General features: G+C 34.0%; 1 protein-coding gene across 1 annotated transcript in view; it reads left to right on the forward strand.

Moving 5' to 3' along the window:
• Positions 1–18,347, forward strand: part of LOC123685997 — a 47,406-nt gene extending 29,059 nt beyond the window's left edge. The window contains exons 8-10 of the mRNA XM_045625901.1: positions 13,935–15,394; positions 16,405–16,580; positions 17,921–18,347. Of these exons, the coding sequence (XP_045481857.1) occupies positions 13,954–14,613 (660 nt within the window). The 5' untranslated portion in view covers positions 13,935–13,953 and the 3' untranslated portion in view covers positions 14,614–15,394; positions 16,405–16,580; positions 17,921–18,347. The remainder of the gene's footprint in view (positions 1–13,934; positions 15,395–16,404; positions 16,581–17,920) is intronic.
• Positions 18,348–19,126: the final 779 nt, after the last annotated feature.

Raw genomic sequence — 19,126 nt, forward strand, 5'->3', positions numbered from 1 at the left:
ATGAATTCTGAACTTCTTTGGCTAAACTATACAAAATATTGTAATGATGTAAACAATTACAATATTTCCCGTGTTTTTCGAGCCAGTTCACTTCATTCAACATTTTTACTGAAAATCAAAGTTCAAAGCTACACCTGAAATTTGAAATATTTCGTGTTCCCTTTTTAAAAAAGGTATGACCATGGCTACTTTAAGTTTATCTGGAAAGATTCCCTCTGAAAAACAGTCGTTGATGATCTTACAGAGTGACGCTATAATATATGGAAAAGCTCTCTTCAATATTGCGACTGATATTCCATCTTTATCTTTAGTTTTCTTATTTTCTAGAATTCTTGATATTTGCAATAATTCCTCCTGTGTTACCGGCAACAAAAACATCGTATTCCTTTCCTTCTTTTCGCTGTTTCGAAGTAATTTCTTTGAATATTTAGGTGACTAAGTGGTCAGTTGTTGTGTTTCTCTTCCTACCGAAGTCAAATGAGCGTTCATTTCGCTAGCGTTTATGTTATTTTGAATATTCTTCAGATGATCTTTTTTGCTTGTCTCTTCCTGTATGAGCCGTTATGAAGTCTGATTCCTGTAGCTAGACTTTCTCAGTTTTCTGCAATTTCTCCCTCTCGCAGATGCTTAAATTTCATTTTTGAGGCACTTTTTTAAAGCTTCATAAAGTCTTCTACACTCTCATAATTATTTCATGAGCCTCCAATCTTTTTCTCAAGGTTTGTATTTTTGTATTCTGAATAATTTTCTTTTCACTTCTCACTTTCATTTCTACTTCAGGAAAGGATGTTTGAAATATATCGGCAAAAACAGCATAGAACTTATAGAATTGTCCCTGTGCACTTTTGGAATACACCTGGGTCCAATCCTGTCTTTTCATATTTTCAATGAACTTGTGAATTGCTTTATCATCAATTTTTCTCAATCTTTCATACTTCACATCTACAGGATGTCCTTTTGATAAAGAAAAATTCAATATCTGTGCCTTGTGGTCCCCTAAGTGAGGTTCAATTGTTTTGGTCTCACAGAGCCCTCTATGTACACTTGTGGAAATGTTGTAGATTCATGAGCTTGACATTTTGTTCATACGAGGTGGTTAAATAAACATTTTCTTCAAATTAAAAAAATTGAAGCATTCAATAAGTTTTCATTCTTCTTTTGTCGACTTGTTGAGATCAACATTAGAATCACCAGAAAAAACAACTCCATCCCCAGGATATTGTCGATGCCATTCCCCCAAACATCCATACAGTGACTTTTTAGTATAGTCGAAGCTTCCGTTCGGTGGGCTATAAAATTTGGTAGATAGCAAAGAATTTTGACCGTTATCTAACTTCCAGGAATAATTTGAAAGCATTGAATATTTTAGAATAACAGGGTTCTGTTGGATCGTTGATTATTTCAAAACTATTTCTGTTCAATAATTCATAAATTTCAATAGATTTTGAATGATTTAGTTTCCTGTCCGATGATTCTACAAGTATTATATTTATGATGGGAAGAATTACAATTTTTTTTCGTGTTTTTAAGCAAGTTCACTTCATTCGAAATATTTTTCATACTGAACTTCAATGTTCAAAGTTACGCCTGGAATTTGAATTATTTCGTGTTCATAATTGAAATTCTTCTAGATTCTCATCCACGGAATATTTATTTACGCTTAGTTCCGTTTCAATAACAATTTTGTTATCATCGAAAATTGAGATATCGCACATCACATAGAATCGTGTTTGTTCGTTCATGATTTCAAAACTATTTCTGTTCAATAATTTATTAATTTCAATGGATTCTTAATATTTCAGTTCTCTACCTTTTGATTCTACATGTATTATTTTCATTTTATCAATTACATATAGGGAAAGGATGATTATTATCTAAACAATGCGTTGCAAAGGTGGTGAGTCGCTTATTTTTGGTGAAATCTGTTCATCAAATCTTATTTTGAATAAATGTATTCAAAATAAGATTTGATGAACAGACTCACCACCTTTGCAACGCATTGTTTAGATAATAATCATTATTTTACTACAATTGATAATATGAAAATAATACATGAAGAATCAAGAGGCAGGAAACTAAAATATTAAGAATCCATTGAAATTAGTGAATTATTGAAAATAAATTGTTTTGAAATTATGAACGAACAAACAGAACTCTGGCATTCTAAAATACTCAATGCTTCCGAATGGTAAGATATTGTTTGCTATCAACCGAATCTTATAGCCTATTCCTTGAGTTTTCCCAAGTACCACTTTTTCTACCTGTTTTTAGATAAATGCTCTGTGAAATTGGTAGAAACTCCACAGTATCTGAAGATAAACTAGAATAAGTTCGAATCTGTGGTTACACAAAGAAATCCTCAAATTGTTATTGCAATTTAATTGGTATTAGACTTAGAAGTATCAAAAACATGTATTTAGGTATGTATTATGTTCTGAAGAAACTCAAAAATTGCAGTTTCTGCACCTCTGACTTGAGTGAAACCATGTTGCCTTCTCGGGTTCGATTATATGTGAAATGTGGGGCTTCATCACTGTAATTGGGATTTCATCATATCCACAGGATTTTTTGTAATTCATACTCTTGACGATTTTTATAATCCCTTTCTCTCACATAACAAGAAGACTCGACTATATGTGGAATATGCTGTTAATTAGTCTTTATTGTACTTCTTTCTGAAGTATTATCCCCCTTAAATAAATAACCCTAACATTCGCCATTTTGCACTGATTCATGTATTTTTCTTTGCTTCATATAGAACAACAAATTTCTCATCTCGAAGAAGAGTTTAATTCGAAAATCCCGAATGAAGAATATAAGAACTTGTTTCAACGTCATCTTTTACATTTTGGTATCTTCCAAAGGAGGGGCCATTCGCTTATGGAAGCAAAGAGGATGCGAAATGAGCTTGAACGGTTCACAACTGATGCATATTGCAAATACGCAGAATTGCATCTGGGTTTCTTTGCTAGGCAACGCAACTAGATATCAATATACTACAACAAGGTGTGATCATTCATAAAAACTTGTACTACTATCTGACCCTACTCGATAGACGACCACTTGTCTATCGAGTAGGGTCAGATAGTAATACAAGTTTTTAATTGAATTTGAATTGTTTCAAATTGAATGATGCAGCCAATTCGTTTATTGTGTGATTCAGGAACGAGAAGATTTTATTAATTCAAGGTGAGAAAATTGTCATATTGTCATTTTAAATTTCGATTTGTTCCTTCAGGATTTCCTTGACTGTATTTATAATTTCTGTCTCTAACATAACAAAAGGATCTGATTATCTGTAATATATGCTGGTAATTATTCTAATTTGTACTTCTGTCTGAAGTATTATCCCCCTTGAATCAATAACCCTCGCATTCACCATTTTGCATTGATCCATGTATTTTTTTGCTCCATATAAAACAACCAATTTCTCATCGCGAAAAAAAGTTCAATTCAAAAATCTCGAATGTGAAATATTTGAGCTTGTTTCAACGTCATCTTTTATATTTTGGAATCTTCCATAGGAGGGGCAATTTGCTAATGGAAGCAAAGAGCATGTGCAATAAGCTTGAACGGTTCACAACTGATGCATATTGCAAATACGCAGAAGTGCATCTGGGTTTCTTTGCTAGGCAACGCACCTCGATATCAATATCCTACAACAAGGTGTGATCATTCATAAAGTGGTGGTCTATCGAGTACGGTCGGATAGTAGTGCAAGTTTTTAATTGAATTCTAATTGTTTCAAATTCAATGAAGTAGCGAATTTGTTTGTTGTGCGATTCAAGAACGAAAAGATTTTTTTAATTCAGGGTGAGAAAATTATCATATTATTGTTTTAAATTTCGATTTGTTCCTGAGTATTCCCTTGACTGTATCTAAAATCTCTGTCTCTAACATAACATAAGGACCCGATTACATGTGAAGTATGCTGGTAATTAGCTTTTTTTGTACTTCTTTCTGATTTATTATCATCCTTAAATCAATAACCCTCGCATTCGCCATTTTGCATTGATTCATGTATTTTTTTGCTTCATATAAAACAACAAATTTTTCATCTCGAAGAGAAGTTCAATTCGAAAATACCGAATGTGAAATATTTGAGCTTGTCTCAACGTCATCTTTTATATTTTGGAATCTTCCATAGGAGTGGCAATTCGCTTATGGAAGCAAAGAGCATGTGCAATGAGCTTGAGCGGTTCACAACTGATGCATATTGCAAATACGCAGAAGTGCATCTGGGTTTCTTTGCTAGGCAACGCACCTCGATATCAATATCCTACAACAAGGTGTGATCATTCATAAAGTGGTGGTCTATCGAGTACGGTCGGATAGTAGTGCAAGTTTTTAATTGAATTCTAATTGTTTCAAATTCAATGAAGTAGCAAATTTGTTTGTTGTGCGATTCAAGAACGAAAAGATTTTTTTAATTCAGGGTGAGAAAATTATCATATTATTGTTTTAAATTTCGATTTGTTCCTCAGTATTCCCTTGACTGTATCTGAAATCTCTGTCTCTAACATAACATAAGGACCCGATTACATGTGAAGTATGCTGGTAATTAGCTTTTTTTGTACTTCTTTCTGATTTATTATCACCCTTAAATCAATAACCCTCGCATTCGCCATTTTGCATTGATTCATGTATTTTTTTGCTTCATATGAAACAACAAATTTTTCATCTCGAAGAAAAGTTCAATTCGAAAATACCGAATGTGAAATATTTGAGCTTGTCTCAACGTCATCTTTTATATTTTGGAATCTTCCATAGGAGTGGCAATTCGCTTATGGAAGCAAAGAGCATGTGCAATGAGCTTGAACGGTTCACAACTGATGCATATTGCAAATACGCAGAAGTGCATCTGGGTTTCTTTGCTAGGCAACGCACCTCGATATCAATATCCTACAACAAGGTGTGATCATTCATAAAGTGGTGGTCTATCGAGTACGGTCGGATAGTAGTGCAAGTTTTTAATTGAATTCGAGTTGTTTCAAATTCAATGAAGTAGCAAATTTGTTTGTTGTGCGATTCAAGAACGAAAAGATTTTTTTAATTCAGGGTGAGAAAATTATCATATTATTGTTTTAAATTTCGATTTGTTCCTCAGTATTCCCTTGACTGTATCTAAAATCTCTGTCTCTAACATAACATAAGGACCCGATTACATGTGAAGTATGCTGGTAATTAGCTTTTTTTGTACTTCTTTCTGATTTATTATCATCCTTAAATCAATAACCCTCGCATTCGCCATTTTGCATTGATTCATGTATTTTTTTGCTTCATATAAAACAACAAATTTTTCATCTCGAAGAAAAGTTCAATTCGAAAATACCGAATGTGAAATATTTGAGCTTGTCTCAACGTCATCTTTTATATTTTGGAATCTTCCATAGGAGTGGCAATTCGCTTATGGAAGCAAAGAGCATGTGCAATGAGCTTGAACGGTTCACAACTGATGCATATTGCAAATACGCAGAAGTGCATCTGGGTTTCTTTGCTAGGCAACGCACCTCGATATCAATATCCTACAACAAGGTGTGATCATTCATAAAGTGGTGGTCTATCGAGTACGGTCGGATAGTAGTGCAAGTTTTTAATTGAATTCGAGTTGTTTCAAATTCAATGAAGTAGCAAATTTGTTTGTTGTGCGATTCAAGAACGAAAAGATTTTTTTAATTCAGGGTGAGAAAATTATCATATTATTGTTTTAAATTTCGATTTGTTCCTCAGTATTCCCTTGACTGTATCTAAAATCTCTGTCTCTAACATAACATAAGGACCCGATTACATGTGAAGTATGCTGGTAATTAGCTTTTTTTGTACTTCTTTCTGATTTATTATCACCCTTAAATCAATAACCCTCGCATTCGCCATTTTGCATTGATTCATGTATTTTTTTGCTTCATATAAAACAACAAATTTTTCATCTCGAAGAAAAGTTCAATTCGAAAATACCGAATGTGGAATATTTGAGCTTGTTTCAACGTCATCTTTTATATTTTGGAATCTTCCATAGGAGTGGCAATTCGCTTATGGAAGCAAAGAGCATGTGCAATGAGCTTGAACGGTTCACAACTGATGCATATTGCAAATACGCAGAAGTGCATCTGGGTTTCTTTGCTAGGCAACGCACCTCGATATCAATATCCTACAACAAGGTGTGATCATTCATAAAGTGGTGGTCTATCGAGTACGGTCGGATAGTAGTGCAAGTTTTTAATTGAATTCCAATTGTTTCAAATTCAATGAAGTAGCAAATTTGTTTGTTGTGCGATTCAAGAACGAAAAGATTTTTTTAATTCAGGGTGAGAAAATTATCATATTATTGTTTTAAATTTCGATTTGTTCCTCAGTATTCCCTTGACTGTATCTGAAATCTCTGTCTCTAACATAACATAAGGACCCGATTACATGTGAAGTATGCTGGTAATTAGCTTTTTTTGTACTTCCTTCTGATTTATTATCATCCTTAAATCAATAACCCTCGCATTCGCCAATTTGCATTGATTCATGTATTTTTTTGCTTCATATAAAACAACAAATTTTTCATCTCGACGAAAAGTTCAATTCGAAAATACCGAATGTGAAATATTTGAGCTTGTTTCAACCTCATCTTTTATATTTTGGAATCTTCCATAGGAGGGGCAATTCGCTTACGGAAGCAAAGAGCATGTGCAATGAGCTTGAACGGTTCACAACTGATGCATATTGCAAATACGCAGAAGTGCATCTGGGTTTCTTTGCTAGGCAACGCACCTCGATATCAATATCCTGCAACAAGGTGTGATCATTCATGAAGTGGTGGTCTATCGAGTACGGTCGGATAGTAGTGCAAGTTTTTAATTGAATTTGAATTGTTTTGAATTCAATGAAGCAGCAAATTTGTTAATTGTGCGATTCAAAACGAGGGGATTTTCTCAATTCATGGTGAGAAAATTATCATATTAATGTTGTAAATTTCGATTTGTTGCCTTAGGAAGAAATTTTATGTTTTCGTTATTATAACGAATATTCAATGACAATTACGTATCTCTTGGTAGAATCCCATCATATAAGTTACAAGAAAAGAATTATCGACTTTGTCACACGATCAAAGCAATAATGTATCAGGTATAAAGTCACTCAAAGATCTTATTAAGTTCTTTATTAAAATTGGCTTTGCTTTCGGTCATTAACATGACCATCTTCAAGGCACTGGAAACAATTTTTTACATTACGAAATACCATAAAAAACCAAAAAAACTCATTAGTTATCTAAATCTGAACTTACATGTTATGGTTCTGCCAAATTTTTCATTGTTAGGTTTAGATTAATTGTAAGTTCAGATTTAGATAACTAATGAGTTTTTTTGGTATTTTATAGTCTTTCGTAATGTAAAAAATTGTTTCCAGTGCCCTGAAGATGACCATGTAAAAGACCGAAAGCTAAGCCAAGTTTAATAAAGAACTTAATAAGATATTTGAGTGACTTAATGACCTAACACATTATTCCTTTGATCTTGTGACAAAGTCGATAATTCTTTTCTTGCAAAATATTCAATGAGTTGCTATAAAAATAAATGTTTATGAATCTACGTAACCATATTTTCGGTATTTACTTGTTGCGCAATTCGTCATATTGTGAGTGAAAAATATGGCGTAGGAGGGAAATTATTGATTGGAAATCGTGGACTAGTTATGCGCATGTGCAGATGTTTTCATTTAAAGGGAATCGATTGAATTTTCTGAGGTAATTGAATGATATAATGTTTGATGAAAAGCTGTCAGATTAAAATTTATTCATTCTACCATTATTTTCGATTATCGTATATTTCAGTAATAAGGAAAGATTCTAGTATAATTTTTTTATTATTATTAATTCTTCTGGTGATTTTGGTACCAGGTATTGAATTGAAGCCATACAATTGACCATACCTGGTACCAAAATCACCAGAAGAATTAATAATGCTAAAAAAATTATACTAGGAATAAGATGGAGAAATATACATTTTTCTACTTGAAATCGGCAAAGAAGGAAATCAAAATTCATTTTATGCTACCAGGAAAATCCTTTACTTACTTTACTTTCAATTTAACTTCTAAATTGGATTCGAAATGGCTCAGACAGTCTATTTTGATGTAAATTATTACGAATGATGCAATTATTTCGTTATTTTTGTGCTGATTGCAATATTATGGTCTCAGGTATGGTTAATTGTATGGCTTCATTGATTTCGACTGAAACTGGAGAGGAATAAGATGGAGAAATAGACATCTTTCTACTCGAAATCGGAAGAGAAAGAAATCAAAATCCATTTGAAAAAACTCCCAAAAGGGTAAGAACAAATGCATTTCTCTAAATTTTTTCATTTATACTAGAACACATCCAGACAATTCGATTTATTCAACTTGGGGCCTTCAAGCATTGAATAAAAATGAATGCTTGGTAGGATATCGAATATACGCTGTTTGGAGACTTTAACGCTCGGTTAGGACAAAAGTTTACGTTTAAATTCTAAACTTCATTGAACAAACTATACAAAATATTTTAATGATGTTAACAATTACATTCTTCCCCGTGTTCTTCGAGCCAGTTTACTTCATTTAAAATTTTTTTCATACTGAAAATCAAAGTTCGAAGCTACACCTGGAATTTGAGTTATTTCGTGTTCATACTCGAAATTCTTCTACTACTTTAATCACGGAATATTCATTTACGCTCAGTGCCGTTTCAATAACAATTTTGTTATAATCAGAAATTGAGATTTCACACAGATATTGAGATTAATACGGTTTAACAACAGGAAATGTTCAGACCAAAGTTTGTTTCTGCTAGGGCCAATTTCATAAACGAAAGGAAAGTCTCGTTTCCCTTGAGAATTTAATAAAAATGAATGCTCGTTAGGATATCAAATTACGCTGGTTGGAGACTTTAACGGTGGGTTAGGACAAAAGTTTACGTATGAATTCTGAACTTCTTTGGCCAAACTATACAAAATATTGTAATGATGTAAACAATTACAATATTTCCCGTGTTTTTCGAGCCAGTTCACTTCATTCAACATTTTTACTGAAAATCAAAGTTCAAAGCTACACCTGGAATTTGAAATATTTCGTGTTCCCTTTTTAAAAAAGGTATGACCATGGCTACTTTAAGTTTATCTGGAAAGATTCCCTCTGAAAAACAGTCGTTCATGATCTAACAGAGTGACGCTATAATATATGGAAGAGCTCTCTTCAATATTGCGACTGATATTCCATCTATATCTTTAGTTTTCTTATTTTCTAGAATTCTTGATATTTGCAATAATTCCTCCTGTGTTACCGGCAACAAAAACATCGTATTCCTTTCCTTCTTTTTGCTGTTTCGAAGTAATTTCTTTGAATATTTAGGTGACTAAGTGGTCAGTTTTTGTGTTTCTCTTCCTACCGAAGTCAAATGAGCGTTCATTTCGCTAGCGTTTATGTTACTTTGAATATTCTTCAGATGATCTTTTTTGCTTGTCTCTCCCTGTATGAGCCGTTATGAAGTCTGATTCCTGTAGCTAGACTTTCTCAGTTTCTGCAATTTTTCCCTCTCGCAGATGCTTAAATTTCATTTTTGAGGCACTTTTTTAAAGCTTCATAAAGCCTTTTTCACTCTCATAATTATTATTATTTCATAAGCCTCCAATATTTTTCTCAAGGTTTGTATTTTGTATTCTGAATAAATTTTCTTTCCACTTCTCACTTTCATTTTTACTTCAGGAAAGGATGTTTGAAATATATCGGCAAAAACAGCATAGAACTTATAGAATTGTCCCTGTGCACTTTTGGAATACACCTGGGTCCAATCCTGCCTTTTCATATTTTCAATGAACTTGTGAATTGCTTTATCATTCATTTTTCTTAATCTTTCATACTTCACATCCACAGAATGTCCTTTTCATACAGAAAAATTCAATATCTGTGCCTTGTGGTCCCCTAAGTGAGGTTCAATTGTTCTGGTCTTACAGAGCCCTCTTTGTACAGTGCATCCCATTTTGGGTGAGACAGCCAGGTTTCTGGCTTGTTATTTTAGATAGAGCCTTGCGGTTTTCACGTTCCTGTCCTACTTTTTCGTGAAACTCAAAATGGTCTAATCAGATTTTGCATAACTGTTTTCGTTCAAGAGATACAGGGCGATTTTGGAAATTGATACTTTTGGGACCCCTTCTTTATCCCCGAAGTTATTCGAAATAATGCTGAGGTGAAAACTACGTCTGCATCAGAATTCTGCGTAGAATCCAGTGGAGTACTCAAATTTTTTTTTCGGGGTATGGTTTTGAAGATTCAACACAAACCTATATTTTTTTTTATGGAACACCATGTATATGTTGTTCCATATAATTCCAGTTCCATGTAATTTGTGGAAGAGGTTTGGCCACTCATATTAGTAACAACTCTAGTTGGCTCTCTCGAGGTAACCAATGAATTATGACATGAAAACAAGTCATTTAAAGATCGAGATTGTGTTGACAGGGAGAGATAATCTATGTTGAGATCTCCACACAAGAAATTTACTTTAGAGACAGTACTACAGTAAACAAGAACATATTCCAAGGATTTAATAAACAAGTTGAAGTAACCTGAAGGAGGTCTATATACACTAATAACACAGAAAGTATTCTCACCAAATTTAATCTTAACTGCACACAGTTCACAGTGCATTTCGACCGAGTATTTGGCCACATTAAGCTGTTGCGCTTGAATTCCCAACTTGACATAAATAACAACACCCCCATGTTCACGGTTGGGTCTGGTATAAAAAGAGGCTATCTGATAATCAGCCAACGACATGTAGGGTTACCGCACAGAAGAACACCAATAACACCAAGTAAAACCTCAAAACAGGATATTTTATTTGTAGTATTTCCTTAGTTCATGTTTTTCTTCGATAACTCTTAAATTTTAAGGAAATTAGTAAAAATCATAGAAATAATCAGATTAACGAGAGGACACTTCTTTTGTTACAGGAAGCTCAATTTTTCTGTGTTCATCAATAGTTGAAACCATAGAAATATTGAGAATCTTAGGTAAAAAAAGGTTTTCGACCATTTTCTATCATTTATATTCATATAAACCATACGATGTCATATATTTTTGAAATCAGGAAAAAATTAAGCTTTCAAAAAATGGCACAGAAATATAGTGTTCCCATTAGAAAAACATAACTTTGGGTCATAGCTTCGTGAATAAAAACCATTTTGGAAAGACGAGCACGCCACTGGATTCTACGTAAAAAAGTGCCTGTATAATGTTTTAATTTCAGAGCTCTATCATCAGTATCAACGAAGATATAAATGTTTTTTGATATCGCCATTTTTCCAAATTTCGCTTATAACTCGAAAACGAAAGAAGGTGGCCAAAAATGAATCTCCTCTGGTTTAAAAGTTGTAGTGCTAAAACATCGAAATTTGCCCACCCTGTACATAGATTTCAACCAAAGATTTCTTGGGTCAAAATGAACTTTTTTTTTCCCTCACTATTTTTGTCGATTCTATTTTTTTTCTCATTTAGTATAGTGGGCATTCTGGACTTGACCGGCCTTGGATGGCATTTTATGCTTGGATGAGATTCATCACATCAATAAAAAAAAACTATAATCCGAAAATCATTTCTTTCGATTCCCTTCCATTCACGAGATACAACTTGAAATAATTTTTTTTTATTGCATTTTAAAGATCCTGTTTCAACCGAGCCGAATCGAAAAAAATTTTGAATAAAAAATTCTGACCCGGGAGATCTACTCTTACCTACCAGAGCTAGAGTAGGACTAGGTGAGTACAGATTGATTGCAAAAAATTAATACCTGTTTTTCCTGAAAAAAGGTCCAGGGTGAGTTTGCATATTCATGGAAATAATGAAACCATCATCATAACCAAACTTATCAGCGGAATTTATTGAAACTTGGTATGTAATTGACACATGCGCAGGTTCAGTCAGAGACATATTAATTTATTCATTATTCCAGGACCGGACTTATTATTACTCATTTGAAGTGTTCAGGTTGAAAATATAATTTTGTGTTTTGAATTTGAGATCATTGGTTAAATTCTCAAAAAGTGCATATATTCAGCTTCAATACGCGGTATCACTCAAAGTCACATCTTACATCCTTTTTTTATTCAAAGTTTTAACTTGGACACTTCAAATGAGATATAATGAGTCCGATCTTGGAATATTGAAAAAATTAATATGTCTCTGACTCGACCTCGGCATGTGTCAATAACATCCCAAGTTTCAATTAATTCCGCTGATAAGTTTGGTTTTGATAATGATTTCATTATTTCCATGAATATGCAAACTCACCCTGTAGCTTTCTTAGGAAAGACAGAAATTAAGTTTTTGCAGTCAATTCATACTCACCTAGCCCTACTCTACCTATGGTAATTTAATAGTATGTACAGTTACTTCCGGGACACCAGTATAATTTTTTCACACCAGTAGGAGAGCGAAATCTGGTTGCACGTTGATTGCCCGGTGAAGGATGCGCCATTTGTTGGATAAGATTCCAAATACACATCCTACAAAACGTCTTGCCTACTCAAACAGTAGTTGAATACCTTTTTCGCCACTGACAAATTTCGTCCTCCAAAGGGTCTCAATAAGTTCTTTCTTAACCCAAAAGCTTCATCAGCGATGAAAACATGAGATACTTTGGTTTCCACGGTACCAGGAAGACTCTTCTTTGTCGGGATTTCAATATTTTCATTTTCAATTGATCTCCAAAACCTCGAACGCTGAAAAATCGAAGGGTGGCAATCCTTTTCATAGCTGCCAATATCCACGTACACAAAGCGGTACTCAGAATCTGCTATGGCTATGAGCACCACAGAGAAGTACTGTTTGTAATTGTAGTACATGGATCCACTTTTGAAAGGACACACCAAACGTACATGTTTGCCGTCAATAGCTCCAAGGCAATTGGGGTAATTAGCATTTTTCTCAAAGCTTGCTGCAACACTTTCGTACTGCTCTCTTGTTGGTACAGGGAGCACTTTCATTTTCAAAATAGACCAAATGACTCGGCATACGCTTCTCACAATTTTGGATGCAGTTGAAATCCCGATTCTAAACATACAGGGTGGCCATTTGAAAACGAAACAGACGAGATTACAGACGAAATAAAGTTTTTCGATAGAAATGCTCGGACAGGTCGATTTCTGTTTCGAGGGGAACAACTTAAGATGTAGGTAACGGACGCATAGCGCTTCAACCCTTGCCGCTACAACCCCCAACCCCAATTTTTGAATAGGGACGATGGGGTGAGTGATACCTCAATTTAAAGGTATTTTTATACTGATTTCAGCACAGTGATTGTTTTTTCATTTTATGCATTAGTTCTCGAAATATTCATGCGTTAGTTAGTTAGGAAGGAAGCCACAGTCATGGTTGTTTTGAAGCTCAAAATGTCGATTTTTCACAAAACACTACAAGTGCCATGAAAACACCACTTCATTTTCAAATACTTAGTTAAAAATATTTCGAGAACTAATGCATAAAATGAAAAAACAATTACTGTGCTGAAATCAGTATAAAAATACCTTTCAAATGAGGTATCACTCACCCCATCTTCCCTTTTCAAAATTTGGGGGTGAGGGTTGTAGTAGCAAGGGTTGAAGCGCTATGCGTCCGTGACCTACATCTTAAGTTGTCCCCCTCGAAACAGAAATCGACCTGTCCGAGCATTTCTATCGAAAAACTTTATTTCGTCTGTAATCTCGTCTGTTTCGTTTTCAAATGGCCACCTTGTATAATGTAGCTAGGTGAATGTGCAACCACTTGCGAGGTACCTAAAAAGATGGTAATGATGAAATTACAAAACAAAGTTTCCACACAAATTTCAAAATAGTTAAAGGCAGTATTTATATTTGTATCACGCAATTAATCATTACTACCATGTTGTCACATTAATTCTTTCTTTGTTGATATAGAAAAGGACTTAACGACAAAATGGAGAAATGGAGAAGTGGTTCCCGAAGAGCTCTCGAAAGAAACAAAAAGGCGACGAGATCTGGTGCATCCGCTTCAAAAACTAAAAAGTACATTTACCACGATCAAATAGATCTTTTGAGGAAAATTTTTGATACGAGGGCGACTGAAGATTCGATGGCAAGTGAAAATAGTGATCAGGAAAGCTACGTTGAAAGTGTAGAAGGTGAGCATGAGGATCAACAGCAGTTCTCCAGAGATGAAGGATCTTCAAATCTGGAAAGTGTTCGTCATTCAACAAAAAAAAAAAAACAATCCTCTACAAGCCAACCTGAACAATTTGAGCTCAAATTAATGGAGATGGTTCAAAATCCGAACCGTCACATAGCTTTCATTCAAGGACTTTTGCCCACACTTGAAAATTTCGATGACGATGAAGTCTTGGAATTTCAAACTGGCGTTCTTCAGTTGGCCCAAAGAATAAAATCCAAAAGAAAAAATAAAGCTAGTTCAACTCCAGATCCGTCTTTCCATCCAAATCAGACCATTCAGTATTATGGATGTGGAGAGCCCAGTACTTCTCGAGAACGTTACTACTCGAATTCGATGGCAAGAACTCCGAACGCTACTTCCGTAAACATGCAAGATGATTACAGCCCTAGATCCCCCTCTCCCAATTGAACCGATACAACACTCCCGCCTCCATTTGAAAGTCCATTTCCACATGATATGATACCATAATGAATGATTTCATGTGTGGTTGCAAGTAGACGTGATCTGTAGCCATTCCGATAATTAAGAAATCATCGAAGTAAATTTCGTACATACATATCCAAAATTATAAAGTATGCGTTTTACGAGGGAACAAATGGGTGAAATCAAGTTGGGGGTCAAAGCAGTCCTTAATGATATCCTGGGAAAGATTTTCTACAAAAAGTTATAGAAAAAGTAAGCATCGCTTTCGAGCTAAAACTAGAAGCAAAACTGAAAGAAAAGGAAGAAGTTCATCAGAAAGAGATGAAAAAGTTGGAGGAAAAAGTTGGCACTCTGAAACAGCACTCCAGAAGACAAAATTTGAGGATATATGGGGTCAAAGAAGTTCACGGAAGAAGCCCATTGAAAGACTTCAATAGTACTATGTTGAAGTTATCTATTCAGCATAAGTCTCCAACTGAATGTTATCGAATAGGACATTTCAAACCTGAAGGAAAACCACGACCTATCTTCGTGAAATTGTCTAATTATGAAGAAAAGGTTGAAATAATGAAAAACCGAAGAAAACTCAAAGGCCTTATAATCCACATCAAGAAAGACCTGACAAAAACCAGAATTGAAATAATGAACAAAGCATCAGAAAAATATGGTTTCAAAAATGAATGGAGCCTGAATGGGAGAATATTTGGCATCATAAACGGGATAAAAACTGAAATCAAAACAATGGACACCTTATCTGATTGAAAATGTAAGTACATATTGTTGTATTATTTCGAATGAATATCGGAATGTGGGCTGTAAAAAAGAACGCTGATATTCAGATTGAAACGAGGAATTAATTTAGTAGTCTTTTCTTTTTTTAATACGCATAGAGGGATATTGGGGGAAATAATTTTAATCTGATTATTGATAATGTTCGAATACGTAGAGGAATTAGATAATTATAACAGAGTTAATGAATGCATTGTTGGAAACTGTGGAGAATTGAGGGAGGAAACATTAGAAATACTGAGAACTGGATTTAATGTTTTACATCAGAATATAAGAAGCCTACGAAAGAATTTTGATGAATTTCTTGTTTATTTAGAATGTCTTGATTTTCAAAATAATGTGATTATTTTAACGGAAACATGGAATGTTCAGAACTTGGATTGTTTCAAGATACCGAATTACACATCTTATTACAATAATTCTTGTTTGAACCAAAATGATGAAGTAGTCGTTTTTATCAATAATAAGTGGAAGTACTCAATAGAACCCACACAAATCGGAAATATTTCTGTCACTATGATGAAGTTAAAACTGAATCAATTGGAGCTAAATATTCTCGCAACCACAAACGATCTGAATGATATTAATTATTGGGTGGTATTCATTTGCGACCTTTAACGGAAAATTTAGTGAGTTTGTATAGAGAAAACCAATAATTGAGATCGATGAATTGGCTAAATAGATGAAGCGCATCGGCAGATGTTCTCTTTGATTTTTCGAAGAATCAAAATTTCATAATTAGGCAATCCTCTCTTTGAAGCTGTTCTTAATCGAATAACATGGAATGAGAACAAACATCATATATCTATTCAATCGGTCTTATTCATTGGGCAGTATTAATTTTTGAAATCAGCCCTTAAAATTCATTTGATAAATAAAATTAAAGGACAAATTAATTGTTATTGTTTACCAACAACTTTTAAATTCAAATATCCATATCTTGTTACAAAGTGGTGCATAGATTCTAATCTTTTTTTTTTTCTCTAGGGAAGAATGCTATTGATCACCATATAATATACTATGCACCGTCTCCATTTTGAGTTCATCCACACCTCTGAGCACCTGATAAACCAGTTGTACAAGAACGATAAGGCAATATTGGGATTTGAGCGATGGAATACATATTTTGACATGGTTGATGGAAATCAATAGGCTACTGGATGGTATGTCCCATTTGGTGATATGAATTCTCATAGATTAGGTTTTTAATTACAATATTCATTGATTTTAAAAAAAATCTGTTATTAAATAGGCAATATAGCCCTCGCATCGTCGACATATAGCGAGCTAATAATCATAATTATGTTTATTTGATCCATCAAATATGTTAAGGAAAGTCAGGATATGTAGATACTAATATATTACATGAGTTAAATGTACACAACAAACACTGTTACAAGTTTAACAAACAATCATAATACTACACTTGAATCCTTATAAGTCTAATTTTTTGATAATTTGAAGTGCTCACTCTATCTCCAAGCTTGGTGCGTTTTCTGTTAGGGTTCTCAACAAGATTTTGAAGCCATTGAGAACAATTAAAAATCTTGGGTTGTATGTTGATTCTCAATTGAAATTCTCAGATCATGTCTCTGCTTACATCAAGACAGCCTTTTTATCCCTCAGACTCATTTTTTGTAGTCGGAATTTTCTTCATGAATGTATAAAAAAGATGTTCTGTGATAAACTAGTCTTATCATATTTTAATTTCTATGATTATATTTATGGCCCCTTCCTTCATGCGTTCGACTCAGGGCATATACTGTTCAGAATCGTTGTTGTCGGTTGGTGCTGAATTTGAGGAGGACTGTTCCAACCTCTGGCTACATAAATTCTATGGGTTGGATCAACATAAGGAATCGCCGTAGTCTTCATCTATCATGTTTTCATTCATAAGAACATTCAGCTGAGACAACCCCCATATCTGCATCAAAAAAATCATGAACAGGGTGTCCCGGGAAGAATGCGACAAACGAATACTATAAATTAAGGTCATCAATAGGACTCGTATCAAGGTGTTATAATCGCCTGAGTGTCAAGTGGACCTCATAGTATAGACCGACACTGTGAAACACAGTGAAATCAGTATGTAGTTGTCAGGAATGCTGACAGATTTGAACTATTTCACAAGTTCTGAGGACTTTTTATTATCAATTATTCTCTAAGGCATGGCTTGAAAGTTGAGCCAAATATTTACTGAGGTTATACAACGGGCTTTCGATAAGTTATTCATTTCATGAATTTTTGGGTGAGAACTAGGTCTTATGACATAAATCATCAGTACATGTTGAGAGCTCTTGAGTATTCTAATTTTTCTATTAAATGAAATGAAAACATAATTATTTTCCACAAATTTCAATGATCAATTTTGGATATGAATATTGCTTTTATTTTATTCGATAAAAATTTCCATCACTTAGGACCAAATCCATCAAATACTTTTTCTATCTTTTCAAGAAGATTTCTCATGTGAAAAATTTTATTATCACTGAGCTATTTCTAGGATCACCAAAAAAATACGCAGAAAAAATGGAGAAGTCATTCATTTCCTTGGAAGTTGAAACTCGGAATCTCAGCTTCAATCCAGACAAAAGTCCATCTTCTTGGGTTCCTAAGCAAAGCGTGAATTCTGTAATTTTGATTTTGTTCAATTTGATAATTATTGTCAACTAAGGGATTACGTATTGGTACTTTTATGGAGAACGTTATGCCCAGTTGTTTGGAAACCTGAAAATTTCAACAAATTCTGTAATTATGATTATGTTTTTTGTATTGGTATTATGGTCATTCAGTGTTAAAAACGTAAGCGTGAATAAGGGAATTGACCTAAATATCTTGAATGTTCTTTATTCTTCTGCCAAGCTTTCGGAATATTTTATTCCATCATTAGGGCTAAGAATTTGAAAACTCGAAAAGAATTATAACAATCGATCTTGTAAGGCTAAGACTTTTGTACTGGCATGCAGATGAATTGTCTTAGCCCTACAAGATCGATTTTTATAATTCTTTTCGAGTTTTCAGATTCTTAGCCCTGATGATGGAATGAAATATTCCGAGAGCTTGGCAGAAGAATAAAGAACATTCAAAAAATTTAGGTCAATTCTCTTATTCACGCTTACGTTATTATGATTATGATCAATTTGATAATTGTTGACTGAGGGATAACGTATACTTTCATGCAGAACATTATGCCCAGTTGTTTGTAAACCTGAAAATTTTAACGCATTCTGTAATTATGATTTTGATCAATTTGATAATTGTCAACTGAGGAATAATGTATACTTTTATGCAGAACATTAAGCCCAGTTGTTTGGAAACCTGAAAATTTTAACGCTTTCTGTAATTATGATTTTGATCAATTTGATAATTGTCAACTGAGGAATAACGTATAGTTTCATGCAGAACATTATGCCTAGTTGTTTGGAATTTATTCTTCAGAAATTGGCTGTCATAAGATTCATTCACCTTCTTCTTTTTTTTTCAGGTGCCTTTTTCATTAGTGAAGGTTGGCGACAATTTCAGCAAACTCGTCTATATTCAATGCTTTCCTAATAGGGTGTGTCCAACCCAGTCTACTCTCTGAAATTTTCGAGCCACGAGCCTTTTCTTCTTCCGAGACCTCTTCGGCCATCTATTTTCCCCTACAAGAGCAGTCTCAAGAGTTCGTATTTTGCCCCTCTATATATACGTCCCAGACAATTCGTCTTTA

This window comes from Harmonia axyridis, chromosome X (genome assembly GCF_914767665.1).
Source record: "Harmonia axyridis chromosome X, icHarAxyr1.1, whole genome shotgun sequence".
Classification (NCBI taxonomy): Eukaryota; Metazoa; Arthropoda; class Insecta; order Coleoptera; family Coccinellidae; genus Harmonia; species Harmonia axyridis.